This window comes from Staurois parvus, unplaced genomic scaffold, assembly GCF_062004578.1.
Source record: "Staurois parvus isolate SC_StPar_1 unplaced genomic scaffold, SC_StPar_1.0 ptg000105l, whole genome shotgun sequence".
NCBI lineage: Eukaryota > Metazoa > Chordata > Amphibia > Anura > Ranidae > Staurois > Staurois parvus.
Genome location: NW_028317901.1, coordinates 2,292,580 through 2,307,617, shown reverse-complemented (window position 1 = coordinate 2,307,617; position 15,038 = coordinate 2,292,580). Strand labels below are relative to the sequence as shown.

Below are 15,038 nucleotides of genomic sequence, written 5' to 3'. Positions count from 1 at the left end.
GGGGCCTGGCAGCAGCTATGTGAGGCCCGTAATCTGCCTGCACCCTATGTCAAAAAATTTAACACACCAGCAGTGTGAAGAGACCTGAAAGTGGCACATGGCAGCAGAGTGTGGCGATGGAGACAGCAGCAATGGGAGGCCGTACAGGGACCCATGAGAGACTCTGGACTTGGCAGCAGCATGAGGAGGCGGTATATAGGGGCCCATGGCAGATTAGGGGCCTGGCAGCAGCTATGTGAGGCCCGTAATCTGCCTGCACCCTATGTCAAAAAATTAAACACACCAGCAGTATGAAGAGACCTGAAAGTGGCACATGGCAGAGTGTGGCGATGGAGACAGCAGCAATGGGAGGCCGTACAGGGACCCATGACAGACTCTAGACTTGGCAGCAGCATGAGGAGGCGGTATATAGGGGCCCATGGCAGATTAGGGGCCTGGCAGCAGCTATGTGAGGCCCGTAATCTGCCTGCACCCTATGTCAAAAAATTAAACACACCAGCAGTGTGAAGAGACCTGAAAGTGGCACATGGCAGAGTGTGGCGATGGAGACAGCAGCAATGGGAGGCCGTACAGGGACCCATGAGAGACTCTAGACTTGGCAGCAGCATGAGGAGGCGGTATATAGGGGCCCATGGCAGATTAGGGGCCTGGCAGCAGCTATGTGAGGCCCGTAATCTGCCTGCACCCTATGTCAAAAAATTTAACACACCAGCAGTGTGAAGAGACCTGAAAGTGGCACATGGCAGCAGAGTGTGGCGATGGAGACAGCAGCAATGGGAGGCCGTACAGGGACCCATGAGAGACTCTGGACTTGGCAGCAGCATGAGGAGGCGGTATATAGGGGCCCATGGCAGATTAGGGGCCTGGCAGCAGCTATGTGAGGCCCGTAATCTGCCTGCACCCTATGTCAAAAAATTAAACACACCAGCAGTATGAAGAGACCTGAAAGTGGCACATGGCAGAGTGTGGCGATGGAGACAGCAGCAATGGGAGGCCGTACAGGGACCCATGACAGACTCTAGACTTGGCAGCAGCATGAGGAGGCGGTATATAGGGGCCCATGGCAGATTAGGGGCCTGGCAGCAGCTATGTGAGGCCCGTAATCTGCCTGCACCCTATGTCAAAAAATTTAACACACCAGCAGTGTGAAGAGACCTGAAAGTGGCACATGGCAGCAGAGTGTGGCGATGGAGACAGCAGCAATGGGAGGCCGTACAGGGACCCATGAGAGACTCTGGACTTGGCAGCAGCATGAGGAGGCGGTATATAGGGGCCCATGGCAGATTAGGGGCCTGGCAGCAGCTATGTGAGGCCCGTAATCTGCCTGCACCCTATGTCAAAAAATTAAACACACCAGCAGTGTGAAGAGACCTGAAAGTGGCACATGGCAGAGTGTGGCGATGGAGACAGCAGCAATGGGAGGCCGTACAGGGACCCATGACAGACTCTAGACTTGGCAGCAGCATGAGGAGGCGGTATATAGGGGCCCATGGCAGATTAGGGGCCTGGCAGCAGCTATGTGAGGCCCGTAATCTGCCTGCACCCTATGTCAAAAAATTAAACACACCAGCAGTGTGAAGAGACCTGAAAGTGGCACATGGCAGAGTGTGGCGATGGAGACAGCAGCAATGGGAGGCCGTACAGGGACCCATGACAGACTCTAGACTTGGCAGCAGCATGAGGAGGCGGTATATAGGGGCCCATGGCAGATTAGGGGCCTGGCAGCAGCTATGTGAGGCCCGTAATCTGCCTGCACCCTATGTCAAAAAATTTAACACACCAGCAGTGTGAAGAGACCTGAAAGTGGCACATGGCAGCAGAGTGTGGCGATGGAGACAGCAGCAATGGGAGGCCGTACAGGGACCCATGACAGACTCTAGACTTGGCAGCAGCATGAGGAGGCGGTATATAGGGGCCCATGGCAGATTAGGGGCCTGGCAGCAGCTATGTGAGGCCCGTAATCTGCCTGCACCCTATGTCAAAAAATTTAACACACCAGCAGTGTGAAGAGACCTGAAAGTGGCACATGGCAGCAGAGTGTGGCGATGGAGACAGCAGCAATGGGAGGCCGTACAGGGACCCATGAGAGACTCCGGACTTGGCAGCAGCATGAGGAGGCGGTATATAGGGGCCCATGGCAGATTAGGGGCCTGGCAGCAGCTATGTGAGGCCCGTAATCTGCCTGCACCCTATGTCAAAAAATTAAACACACCAGCAGTATGAAGAGACCTGAAAGTGGCACATGGCAGAGTGTGGCGATGGAGACAGCAGCAATGGGAGGCCGTACAGGGACCCATGACAGACTCTAGACTTGGCAGCAGCATGAGGAGGCGGTATATAGGGGCCCATGGCAGATTAGGGGCCTGGCAGCAGCTATGTGAGGCCCGTAATCTGCCTGCACCCTATGTCAAAAAATTAAACACACCAGCAGTGTGAAGAGACCTGAAAGTGGCACATGGCAGAGTGTGGCGATGGAGACAGCAGCAATGGGAGGCCGTACAGGGACCCATGACAGACTCTAGACTTGGCAGCAGCATGAGGAGGCGGTATATAGGGGCCCATGGCAGATTAGGGGCCTGGCAGCAGCTATGTGAGGCCCGTAATCTGCCTGCACCCTATGTCAAAAAATTTAACACACCAGCAGTGTGAAGAGACCTGAAAGTGGCACATGGCAGCAGAGTGTGGCGATGGAGACAGCAGCAATGGGAGGCCGTACAGGGACCCATGAGAGACTCTGGACTTGGCAGCAGCATGAGGAGGCGGTATATAGGGGCCCATGGCAGATTAGGGGCCTGGCAGCAGCTATGTGAGGCCCGTAATCTGCCTGCACCCTATGTCAAAAAATTAAACACACCAGCAGTATGAAGAGACCTGAAAGTGGCACATGGCAGAGTGTGGCGATGGAGACAGCAGCAATGGGAGGCCGTACAGGGACCCATGACAGACTCTAGACTTGGCAGCAGCATGAGGAGGCGGTATATAGGGGCCCATGGCAGATTAGGGGCCTGGCAGCAGCTATGTGAGGCCCGTAATCTGCCTGCACCCTATGTCAAAAAATTTAACACACCAGCAGTGTGAAGAGACCTGAAAGTGGCACATGGCAGCAGAGTGTGGCGATGGAGACAGCAGCAATGGGAGGCCGTACAGGGACCCATGACAGACTCTAGACTTGGCAGCAGCATGAGGAGGCGGTATATAGGGGCCCATGGCAGATTAGGGGCCTGGCAGCAGCTATGTGAGGCCCGTAATCTGCCTGCACCCTATGTCAAAAAATTTAACACACCAGCAGTGTGAAGAGACCTGAAAGTGGCACATGGCAGCAGAGTGTGGCGATGGAGACAGCAGCAATGGGAGGCCGTACAGGGACCCATGAGAGACTCTGGACTTGGCAGCAGCATGAGGAGGCGGTATATAGGGGCCCATGGCAGATTAGGGGCCTGGCAGCAGCTATGTGAGGCCCGTAATCTGCCTGCACCCTATGTCAAAAAATTAAACACACCAGCAGTATGAAGAGACCTGAAAGTGGCACATGGCAGAGTGTGGCGATGGAGACAGCAGCAATGGGAGGCCGTACAGGGACCCATGACAGACTCTAGACTTGGCAGCAGCATGAGGAGGCGGTATATAGGGGCCCATGGCAGATTAGGGGCCTGGCAGCAGCTATGTGAGGCCCGTAATCTGCCTGCACCCTATGTCAAAAAATTAAACACACCAGCAGTGTGAAGAGACCTGAAAGTGGCACATGGCAGAGTGTGGCGATGGAGACAGCAGCAATGGGAGGCCGTACAGGGACCCATGACAGACTCTAGACTTGGCAGCAGCATGAGGAGGCGGTATATAGGGGCCCATGGCAGATTAGGGGCCTGGCAGCAGCTATGTGAGGCCCGTAATCTGCCTGCACCCTATGTCAAAAAATTTAACACACCAGCAGTGTGAAGAGACCTGAAAGTGGCACATGGCAGCAGAGTGTGGCGATGGAGACAGCAGCAATGGGAGGCCGTACAGGGACCCATGAGAGACTCTGGACTTGGCAGCAGCATGAGGAGGCGGTATATAGGGGCCCATGGCAGATTAGGGGCCTGGCAGCAGCTATGTGAGGCCCGTAATCTGCCTGCACCCTATGTCAAAAAATTAAACACACCAGCAGTATGAAGAGACCTGAAAGTGGCACATGGCAGAGTGTGGCGATGGAGACAGCAGCAATGGGAGGCCGTACAGGGACCCATGACAGACTCTAGACTTGGCAGCAGCATGAGGAGGCGGTATATAGGGGCCCATGGCAGATTAGGGGCCTGGCAGCAGCTATGTGAGGCCCGTAATCTGCCTGCACCCTATGTCAAAAAATTAAACACACCAGCAGTGTGAAGAGACCTGAAAGTGGCACATGGCAGCAGAGTGTGGCGATGGAGACAGCAGCAATGGGAGGCCGTACAGGGACCCATGAGAGACTCTGGACCTAGCAGCAGCATGAGGAGGCGGTATATAGGGGCCTATGGCAGATTAGGGGCCTGGCAGCAGCTATAGGAGGCCCGTAATCTGCCAGCACCCTATGTCAAAAAATTAAACACACCAGCAGTGTGAGGAGACCTGAAAGTGGCACATGTTTGAGGCATGATTCATGGCGGATTTAGTCAGTTGTGTCAGGAACTGGTGGTTTGAAATCCAGACTAATCCACGCCTGATTCATTTTCACAAACGTGAGTCTCTCCACACTTTGGGTGGACAGTCGTGTCCTCCGCGGAGTTACAATACCTCCTGCCGCACTAAACACGCGCTCCGATGCCACGCTACTGGCCGGGCATGACAGCCTTTCAAGGGCAAATTCAGCTAGTTGGGGCCAAAGGTCAAGTTTCGTTGCCCAGTAGTCAAGGGGATTGTCTACCTCGGTTGGCAGGGTGCTGTCCAAGTAGGCCCAAGCCTGTTGTTTGAGCTCCTGCTCCAGGTCCACCTGATGCTGCTGCTGCTGCTGCGGCTGGTTAGTAGTTTCCTCACTGCGCTGGTGAAGAAAGCTACTCATCATCGACTGCAGACTGAGGCAGCCACTGCTGGTGGAGCTGCCACTGCTCCTACCACCCCACCCCTCCCCTGCTGCCATGCCAGCGGAACGTGAGCGCACAGGGCCCACAGTGTCTGAGGATGGACGTTGGCGCACAAAGGCAGAGACCAACTGACTACATAGGTGGTTTTTATAGTACGTAATTTTGGCCTCCCTCTCAGCAGGTGTGAAAAAGGCCACCATTTTGGACCGGTAGCGAGGGTCCAACAAGGTGGACAGCCAAAAGTCATCCCTCTGTCTGATGGTTATTATTCGGCTGTCGCTACGCAAGCAACCGAGCATGCTATGGGCCATTTGTGCCAAGGAATGCGAGGGACTCCCTGCCTCCATCTCCACAGCATACTGCCACGGTGCGTCTGGGTCCTCTGTCTCCTCCTCCTCCTCCTCTACCAGATGCTCCTGCTCCTCCACTCCTGTCCGCTGAGTGGAAAAACCACCCATTTCACTCAATAATTCCTGAGCACAAATGTCCTCCTCTACCTCCTCCTCTTCTTCCTGTCCTGCCCCCACAGGGGTCATGTGGCGTTGAGATCTGTGCGCCACATCTACCGCACCCTGACCAGCCATTGTTAACAGCATTTGTTCCAGGACGTGCAACAGAGGAATGACGTCGTTCATCCCATAGTCCTGCCGACTCACGAATAGCGTGGCCTCCTCAAAGGGCCTGAGCAAGCGGCAGGTGTCACGCATGAGCTGCCAATGGCTGACATCTAAGTTACACAGGGGAGTACCTTTATCCGCTTGTAACATCAGGAAATCGGTGATGGCCTTTCGCTGCTCGTAAAGGCGGTCTAACATGTGTAGGGTTGAATTCCACCTTGTTGCAACGTCGCAGATCAGGCGATGCTGTGGAATTCCGTTCTGCCGCTGCAGCTCAATGAGGGTGTTCTTTGCGGTGTAGGAATGGCTGAAATGCATGCACAGTTTACGTGACATTTTAAGGATGTCTTGCAGTGGGATGGTGGATTTTAGGAACCGCTTGACAACCAGATTGAACACGTGAGCCATGCATGGCGCATGGCACAACCTTCCTTGACGCAGAGCAGACACCATGTTCTTTCCGTTGTCAGTCAACATGGTTCCGATTTTTAGTTTGCGCGGAGACAGCCATCTGTCGATTTCTCTGTTCATTACACTCAGCAGTTCCTCCCCTGTGTGACTACGTTCGCCAAGGCATACCAGGTGCAGCACAGCGTGACACCGTTGCGCCCTGCACATGTGATATGCCGGTCGGGTAATGGGACTTGGCACGGGGGTGGCGGCTGAGGACACGGCGGAAAAAGAGGTGGTAGAGGCGGACATGCTTGCTGGACCAAGGACGTGCAAACGTGGAGGCAAAAGCGTCGTGACCTGTCCAAGTTGCTGGTGCGGCTGTGCCGGCACCACGTTCACCCAGTGGGCCGTAAATGACATGTACTGTCCCTGACCGTAGTTACAGCTCCACACGTCGGCGCTGCCGTGCACTTTGGCAGAGACCGACATGCTCAAAGACTGGCCCACCATCTCTTCTACATGTGAATGCAGGGCTGGCACTGCCTTTTGGGCAAAGAAATGACGGCTTGGCACTCTCCACCGCGGCGCGGCACAAGCCATCATTTCTCGGAAAGGTGCTGAGTCCACCAGTTGGAAAGGGAGGGACTGCAGCACCAGCAACTTGGACAGGAGGACGTTCAGCTTTTGCACCGTCGGGTGCGTGCTCGCAAACTGTTGTCTCTTGGATACGGATTCCAAGAAAGACTGTTGACGGAATCCGAGAAGAGGAGTAGCAGGAGAAGGAGCATCTGAACGAGCGGAAGATGCCAATGAGCGACAACTCCCCTCAGCAGAGGTGTTGGAGCCTTGACTGGCTGATAGAGGGCGATTGACGACGTCGGGTGACGGAGCAAGTAACGGAGCGGGTGATGGAGCGGGGGCTGGGGCAGGCAGAACCGCCGTATGTTTATCACGGTTTTCCCAGGCCACCGAATGGTGACGCTGCATATGCTGACGCAACGCTGTAGTCCCAACATGGGCCCCCTGGCCACGCTTGCATTTCTGGCCACATAGTCGACATACGGCTACGTTTACTTCCTCGGGCGACTTGAGGAAAAATTGCCACACCACCGAGTAGGAAACTTTGCCCCCGCTACTCTTCACTGGCTGACTGCTACTTCCTCCGTGCGCACCGGCACCACTACTGGCCGTGGTGGTAGGCTGCAGTGGAGCTGGTGCTCTACTCCGTGGACGTTTGGCTCCACTGACACTGATGCGACCCTGCTGCTGTCTCCTGGGCAACCCACCGACTGTTTTGCTCGCTGCCAAGCTGCCACCCTCTTCTCCTGATGATGCGGAAGAAATTGCCTGATGACGACGAGGCTGCCAAGTGCGATCAACCTCCTCATCATCAAGTAGGGTCTCCGCCTCACTACTAGCCCCCTCGGCTGCGTCTGGGTCAAAAGACAGACCTGTCTCTAGACCGGCTACCGAGCCACTCTCCTCGCCAGTACTTGTTCGCTTGGCTGCTGAAAAGGCCGATGTCTCCCCCCGTTCCTGACCGCCCTCTGTTAGCTCTTCCTCACTGTACAGTGGGGCTGAGCCCACAGCATGCGATACTTCGCTTGGTGAGGGAACAGCAAAGGACAGGGGCAGGTAGAGGACACGTGATTTCAGTGGGCTTGGTCCCGGGCCATGCCAACTAACGGTTGTGTCTGACGTACCCACCGACCGTTGGCTGTAGGTGTCAGAGGTGACCTGGGAAGAGGAAGACGACCGAGCCAACCAATCAATGACGGCAGGGTTGTCGGTGGAGACACGACCGCTGGATGACACCGGGAGCACTGGCCTCTGGCTGCGAATACTGCTGCCTCGACCCCTTCCTCTGCTGCCACGTCTGCTCGCTCCTAAAACATTGCCTCCTCTGCCACTCCTCTGCATGTTGTCTGACATACTATTTAATTCAACGATTAGGTGTCCCTGAGTAACAATTCTCTGGCACTCAGTAACAATTCTGTCTGTCCCTGAGTATGAATTCTGTGGCCCTGAGTAACAATTCTGTGTCTGTGCGAGTAACAATTCTGTGTCTGTGCGAGTAACAATTCTGTGTCTGTGCAAGTAACAATTTTGTGTCTGTGCGAGTAACAATTCTCTGGCACTCAGTAACAATTCTGTCTGTCCCTGAGTAACAATTCTCTGGCACTCAGTAACAATTCTGTCTGTCCCTGAGTAACAATTCTCTGGCACTCAGTAACAATTCTGTCTGTCCCTGAGTATGAATTCTGTGGCCCTGAGTAACAATTCTGTGTCTGTGCGAGTAACAATTCTGTGTCTGTGCAAGTAACAATTTTGTGTCTGTGCGAGTAACAATTCTCTGGCACTCAGTAACAATTCTGTCTGTCCCTGAGTAACAATTCTCTGGCACTCAGTAACAATTCTGTCTGTCCCTGAGTATGAATTCTGTGGCCCTGAGTAACAATTCTGTGTCTGTGCGAGTAACAATTCTGTGTCTGTGCAAGTAACAATTTTGTGTCTGTGCGAGTAACAATTCTCTGGCACTCAGTAACAATTCTGTCTGTCCCTGAGTAACAATTCTCTGGCACTCAGTAACAATTCTGTCTGTCCCTGAGTAACAATTCTCTGGCACTCAGTAACAATTCTGTCTGTCCCTGAGTAACAATTCTCTGGCACTCAGTAACAATTCTGTGTCTGTGCGAGTAACAATTCTGTGTCTGTGCAAGTAACAATTTTGTGTCTGTGCGAGTAACAATTCTCTGGCACTCAGTAACAATTCTGTCTGTCCCTGAGTAACAATTCTCTGGCACTCAGTAACAATTCTGTCTGTCCCTGAGTAACAATTCTCTGGCACTCAGTAACAATTCTGTCTGTCCCTGAGTATGAATTCTGTGGCCCTGAGTAACAATTCTGTGTCTGTGCGAGTAACAATTCTGTGTCTGTGCAAGTAACAATTTTGTGTCTGTGCGAGTAACAATTCTCTGGCACTCAGTAACAATTCTGTCTGTCCCTGAGTAACAATTCTCTGGCACTCAGTAACAATTCTGTCTGTCCCTGAGTAACAATTCTCTGGCACTCAGTAACAGTTCTGTCTGTCCCTGAGTAACAATTCTCTGGCACTCAGTAACAATTCTGTCTGTCCCTGAGTATGAATTCTGTGGCCCTGAGTAACAATTCTGTGTCTGTGCGAGTAACAATTCTGTGTCTGTGCAAGTAACAATTTTGTGTCTGTGCGAGTAACAATTCTCTGGCACTCAGTAACAATTCTGTCTGTCCCTGAGTAACAATTCTCTGGCACTCAGTAACAATTCTGTCTGTCCCTAAGTAACAATTCTCTGGCACTCAGTAACAATTCTGTCTGTCCCTGAGTATGAATTCTGTGGCCCTGAGTAACAATTCTGTGTCTGTGCGAGTAACAATTCTGTGTCTGTGCAAGTAACAATTTTGTGTCTGTGCGAGTAACAATTCTCTGGCACTCAGTAACAATTCTGTCTGTCCCTGAGTAACAATTCTCTGGCACTCAGTAACAATTCTGTCTGTCCCTGAGTAACAATTCTCTGGCACTCAGTAACAATTCTGTCTGTCCCTGAGTATGAATTCTGTGGCCCTGAGTAACAATTCTGTGTCTGTGCGAGTAACAATTCTGTGTCTGTGCAAGTAACAATTTTGTGTCTGTGCGAGTAACAATTCTCTGGCACTCAGTAACAATTCTGTCTGTCCCTGAGTAACAATTCTCTGGCACTCAGTAACAATTCTGTCTGTCCCTGAGTAACAATTCTCTGGCACTCAGTAACAATTCTGTCTGTCCCTGAGTAACAATTCTCTGGCACTCAGTAACAATTCTGTCTGTCCCTGAGTAACAATTCTCTGGCACTCAGTAACAATTCTGTCTGTCCCTGAGTAACAATTCTCTGGCACTCAGTAACAATTCTGTCTGTCCCTGAGTATGAATTCTGTGGCCCTGAGTAACAATTCTGTGTCTGTGCGAGTAACAATTCTGTGTCTGTGCAAGTAACAATTTTGTGTCTGTGCGAGTAACAATTCTCTGGCACTCAGTAACAATTCTGTCTGTCCCTGAGTAACAATTCTCTGGCACTCAGTAACAATTCTGTCTGTCCCTGAGTAACAATTCTCTGGCACTCAGTAACAATTCTGTCTGTCCCTGAGTAACAATTCTCTGGCACTCAGTAACAATTCTGTGTCTGTGCGAGTAACAATTCTGTGTCTGTGCAAGTAACAATTTTGTGTCTGTGCGAGTAACAATTCTCTGGCACTCAGTAACAATTCTGTCTGTCCCTGAGTAACAATTCTCTGGCACTCAGTAACAATTCTGTCTGTCCCTGAGTAACAATTCTCTGGCACTCAGTAACAATTCTGTCTGTCCCTGAGTATGAATTCTGTGGCCCTGAGTAACAATTCTGTGTCTGTGCGAGTAACAATTCTGTGTCTGTGCAAGTAACAATTTTGTGTCTGTGCGAGTAACAATTCTCTGGCACTCAGTAACAATTCTGTCTGTCCCTGAGTAACAATTCTCTGGCACTCAGTAACAATTCTGTCTGTCCCTGAGTAACAATTCTCTGGCACTCAGTAACAATTCTGTCTGTCCCTGAGTATGAATTCTGTGGCCCTGAGTAACAATTCTGTGTCTGTGCGAGTAACAATTCTGTGTCTGTGCAAGTAACAATTTTGTGTCTGTGCGAGTAACAATTCTCTGGCACTCAGTAACAATTCTGTCTGTCCCTGAGTAACAATTCTCTGGCACTCAGTAACAATTCTGTCTGTCCCTGAGTAACAATTCTCTGGCACTCAGTAACAATTCTGTCTGTCCCTGAGTAACAATTCTCTGGCACTCAGTAACAATTCTGTCTGTCCCTGAGTAACAATTCTCTGGCACTCAGTAACAATTCTGTCTGTCCCTGAGTAACAATTCTGTCTGTCCCTGAGAATGAATTCTGTGGCCCTGAGTAAGAATTCTCTGGCACTCAGTAACAATTCTGTCTGTCCCTGAGTAACAATTCTCTGGCACTCAGTAACAATTCTGTCTGTCCCTGAGTAAAAATTCTGTGGCCCTAATAACGTTTCTGTGGCCCTAAGTAACAATTCTCTGGCACTGAGTGAAAATTCTGTCTGTCCCTGAGTATGAATTCTGTGGCCCTAACTAGCGTTTCTTTGTCCCTAAATAACGATTCTGTGGCCCTCATTAACAAGTCTGTGTCCCTGAGTAATGGTTCTCTGTCCCTAAGTAACTTCTCTCTGTCCCCAATTCTCGTTTCTGTGGCCCTAACTCTGTCCCTGTCCCTAGTACAGAGCGGTCTGCCTCTGTTCAATGACTGCAGGCAAATGAAGATTTCCAAAATGGCCGCTATATATACCTCGACCATTACACAGTGCTGGCTGGCTGGCTGCTGATTGGCTGATGCGATCACATGTCGTTGAGGAATGCATTATGGGGCAGCGCGCCTTGTCTGCGCGCCTTCCCCGACATCCCCGCTCCGTCGCCGCACATGTCAGCCGCCATTTTCGGAAAAATTTCGATTCGCGCGTCCGAATTAGGCTGTTTTTCGGATTCGGCACGAATCGAAATTTTTCCGATATTCGACTCGAATTCCACTTCGGATACTTCGATTCGCTCATCTCTAAATAGTACATCAGATTTACCAGAAGTGACAGGGTAGTATTCCAGAATTAGTGCTGCTCCTTCACTGAAGAGGGTCACCCCATCTCTTCCCTGGAACAGATAGGAGGAATTCCATATAGGTTGGGATGGTGGCAGTCCAGGAGAGGAAATCTGATGGAAAGAAAAAAGGTCAATGATCTTATTAATTTAATTAATTTTTATCTTATTAGAGCACTGATTATTGTTACTTTTTGTTTCTCTGTTACATTGATATGTGACTACAGAAATTCGCTCTTAAGTACCAGGAATGAAAGAAAAAATAATGTGTACTAAATTCAAATGGGTGAGCAAATTAAAATTTGCTCTGCCATATGGGAGACTAGGAGGCCAAACTGGCATATGTCTTTTCAAAGGTGTTACTAGGGCATTCTGAATGTAATTTAATTGAAGCTAAAGTGAAAGTTCTAACTACAGTGAGGTCCATAAATATTGGGACATCGACACAATTCTAACATTTTTGGCTCTATACACCACCACAATGCATTTGAAATGAAACAAACAAGATGTGCTTTAACTGCAGACTGTCAGCTTTAATTTGAGGGTATTTACATCCAAATCAGGTGAACGGTGTAGGAATTACAACAGTTTGCATATGTGCCTCCCACTTTTTAAGGGACCAAAAGTAATGGGACAGAATAATAATCATAAATCAAACTTTCACTTTTTAACACTTGGTTGCAAATCCTTTGCAGTCAATTACAGCCCGAAGTCTGGAACGCATAGACATCACCAGACGCTGGGTTTCATCCCTGGAGATGCTCTGCCAGGCCTCTACTGCAACTGTCTTCAGTTCCTGCTTGTTCTTGGGGCATTTTCCCTTCAGTTTTGTCTTCAGCAAGTGAAATGCATGCTCAATCGGATTCAGGTCAGGTGATTGACTTGGCCATTGCATAACATTCCACTTCTTTCCCTTAAACTCTTTGGTTGCTTTTGCAGTATGCTTTGGGTCATTGTCACTGTGAAGCGGCGTCCAATGAGTTCTGAAGCTTTTGGCTGAATATGAGCAGAAAATATTGCCCGAAACACTTCAGAATTCATCCTGCTGCTTTTGTCAGCAGTCACATCATCAATAAATACAAGAGAACCAGTTCCATTGGCAGCCATACATGCCCACGCCATGACACTACCACCACCATGCTTCACTGATGAGGTGGTATGCTTAGGCACATGAGTAGTTCCTTTCCTTCTCCATACTCTTCTCTTCCCATCACTCTGGTACAAGTTGATCTTGGTCTCATCTGTCCATAGGATGTTGTTCCAGAACTGTGAAGGCTTTTTTAGATGTCGTTTGGCAAACTCTAATCTGGCCTTCCTGTTTTTGAGGCTCACCAATGGTTTACATCTTGTAGTGAACCCTCTGTATTCACTCTGGTGAAGTCTTCTCTTTATTGTTGACTTTGACACACATACACCTACCTCCTGGAGAGTGTTCTTGATCTGGCCAACTGTTGTGAAGGGTGTTTTCTTCACCGGGAAAGAATTCTTCGGTCATCCACCACAGTTGTTTTCCGTGGTCTTCCGGGTCTTTTGGTGTTGCTGAGCTCACCGGTGCGTTCCTTCTTTTTAAGAATGTTCCAAACAGTTGTTTTGGCCACCCCTAATGTTTTTGCTATCTCTCTGATGGGTTTGTTTTGTTTTTTCAGCCTAATGATGGCTTGCTTCACTGATGGTGACAGCTCTTTGGATCTCATCTTGAGAGTTGACAGCAACAGATTCCAAATGCAAATAGTACACTTGAAATTAACTCTGGACCTTTTATCTGCTGATTGTAATTGGGATCATGAGGGAATGACACACACCTGGCCATGGAACAGCTGAGAAGCCAATTGTCCCATTACTTTTGGTCCCTTAACAAGTGGAAGGCACATATGCAAACTGTTGTAATTCCTACACCGTTCACCTGATTTGTTTGTAAATACCCTCAAATTAAAGCTGACAGTCTGCAGTTAAAGCACATCTTGTTCGTTTCATTTCAAATCCATTGTGGTGGTGTATAGAGCCAAAAATGTTAGAATTGTGTCGATGTCCCAATATATATGGACCTGACTGTATATGGTACCTGGTCCCTGCCCGACTAGTGAAACTCTATCTGAGCTCATCACCTATGTGTTTTCGAAGATGCCAAATGCAGGAAACAATGTACCATATCTGGTGGGAATGCCCCAAATTCAGAGTTTTTGGAACAAGGTGTTTGCTCTCCTGAGGTAGGTGACAGGAGTCTCCATTTTGCAATCCCATGGAGTGGCCCTGGTAAATGAACCAGTCAAGAAAGTTCTGCTACTCTGTCCACAGCAGAGGTACTCTGAGACCTGGCATTCCTGTCAGTACCTTGTATGGCCACAGAAATGCACGCTGGTGAAATTCTATGTGCATTTGTGCACAGACGCGAGCCGAAACACATATGCGTACTGGCGCATAGTTACGCACGCATTAGCTCAGTTTGGCGCCAGACGGTCTTTATAAGGAAGCCCATCACTCCCTCAAATTGCTGGTTGATCTCTGGCTCCCCAGTACCTTTGTCCATGTTCCTTTGCTACTGTGATCTGCTGTTACCGATTTGGCTTGTTCCTGGACCTGTCTTCTCTGCCTGACTCCTGATCTGACCTCGGCTTGGCTAATAGATATTTTCACCTGCTCTCCTGATCTGACCTCAGCTTGGCGAATAGATATTCTCACCTGCTCTCCTGATCTGACCTCGGCTTGGCTAATAGATATTCTCACTTGCTCCCCTGTGTATGACCCCGGCTATCCCATTGACTACGTCTACTCCAATCTCATCCCAGCATCTGACCTTGACTTTGAACCGACTACTCTGTGGTCCTCTGCTACCCTGAAGGCCTGCATACCTCTCATGAGCGCCACCTGTCTGCAGACACCACTCCAGTGCATTAGCTGTGCTCCTGGGTGTACCTCTGACAGGCACTTCTACAAGCGACCCATGCTACTTTGGGCCTGACTCCTTTTATCCCATATCTAGGGGAGTCTGGAACTTAGCCGCAAGGGAAGCCCTCTCTCCATTGGCCTCTTAACACCAGGTACGTGATAGCTATTCAACAATTTATATTTTTTAGCTTCTTAGCAGCCAAGCTGACCATCGCCAGATGCTGGAAGAGGACTCGTCTCCATCTCTCAGGTACAGCAGGAGGTTTAATGGAATATGACCCACGAGAAACATGCTAGCATTACACAGGACTCCCATAAGCTTTTAAATGGGTTGGAGTTCATGGGCTGACTATATGTATATTAATTTATAATTTTTGTTGGATTTTGGGTACTCTAGCCATAATCAGGTACTGTTCCTGGGACCTCTCCCCCTCC

At 50.0% G+C, this 15,038-nt stretch overlaps 1 protein-coding gene across 1 annotated transcript in view; it reads right to left on the bottom strand.

The window, feature by feature from the left end:
• Positions 1 to 15,038, bottom strand: part of CCDC33 (coiled-coil domain containing 33) — a 141,373-nt gene that overhangs the window by 78,114 nt on the left and 48,221 nt on the right. Inside the window, exon 10 of the mRNA XM_089671381.1 lies at positions 11,702 to 11,831. Coding sequence (XP_089527507.1) covers positions 11,702 to 11,831 — 130 coding nt within the window. The remainder of the gene's footprint in view (positions 1 to 11,701; positions 11,832 to 15,038) is intronic.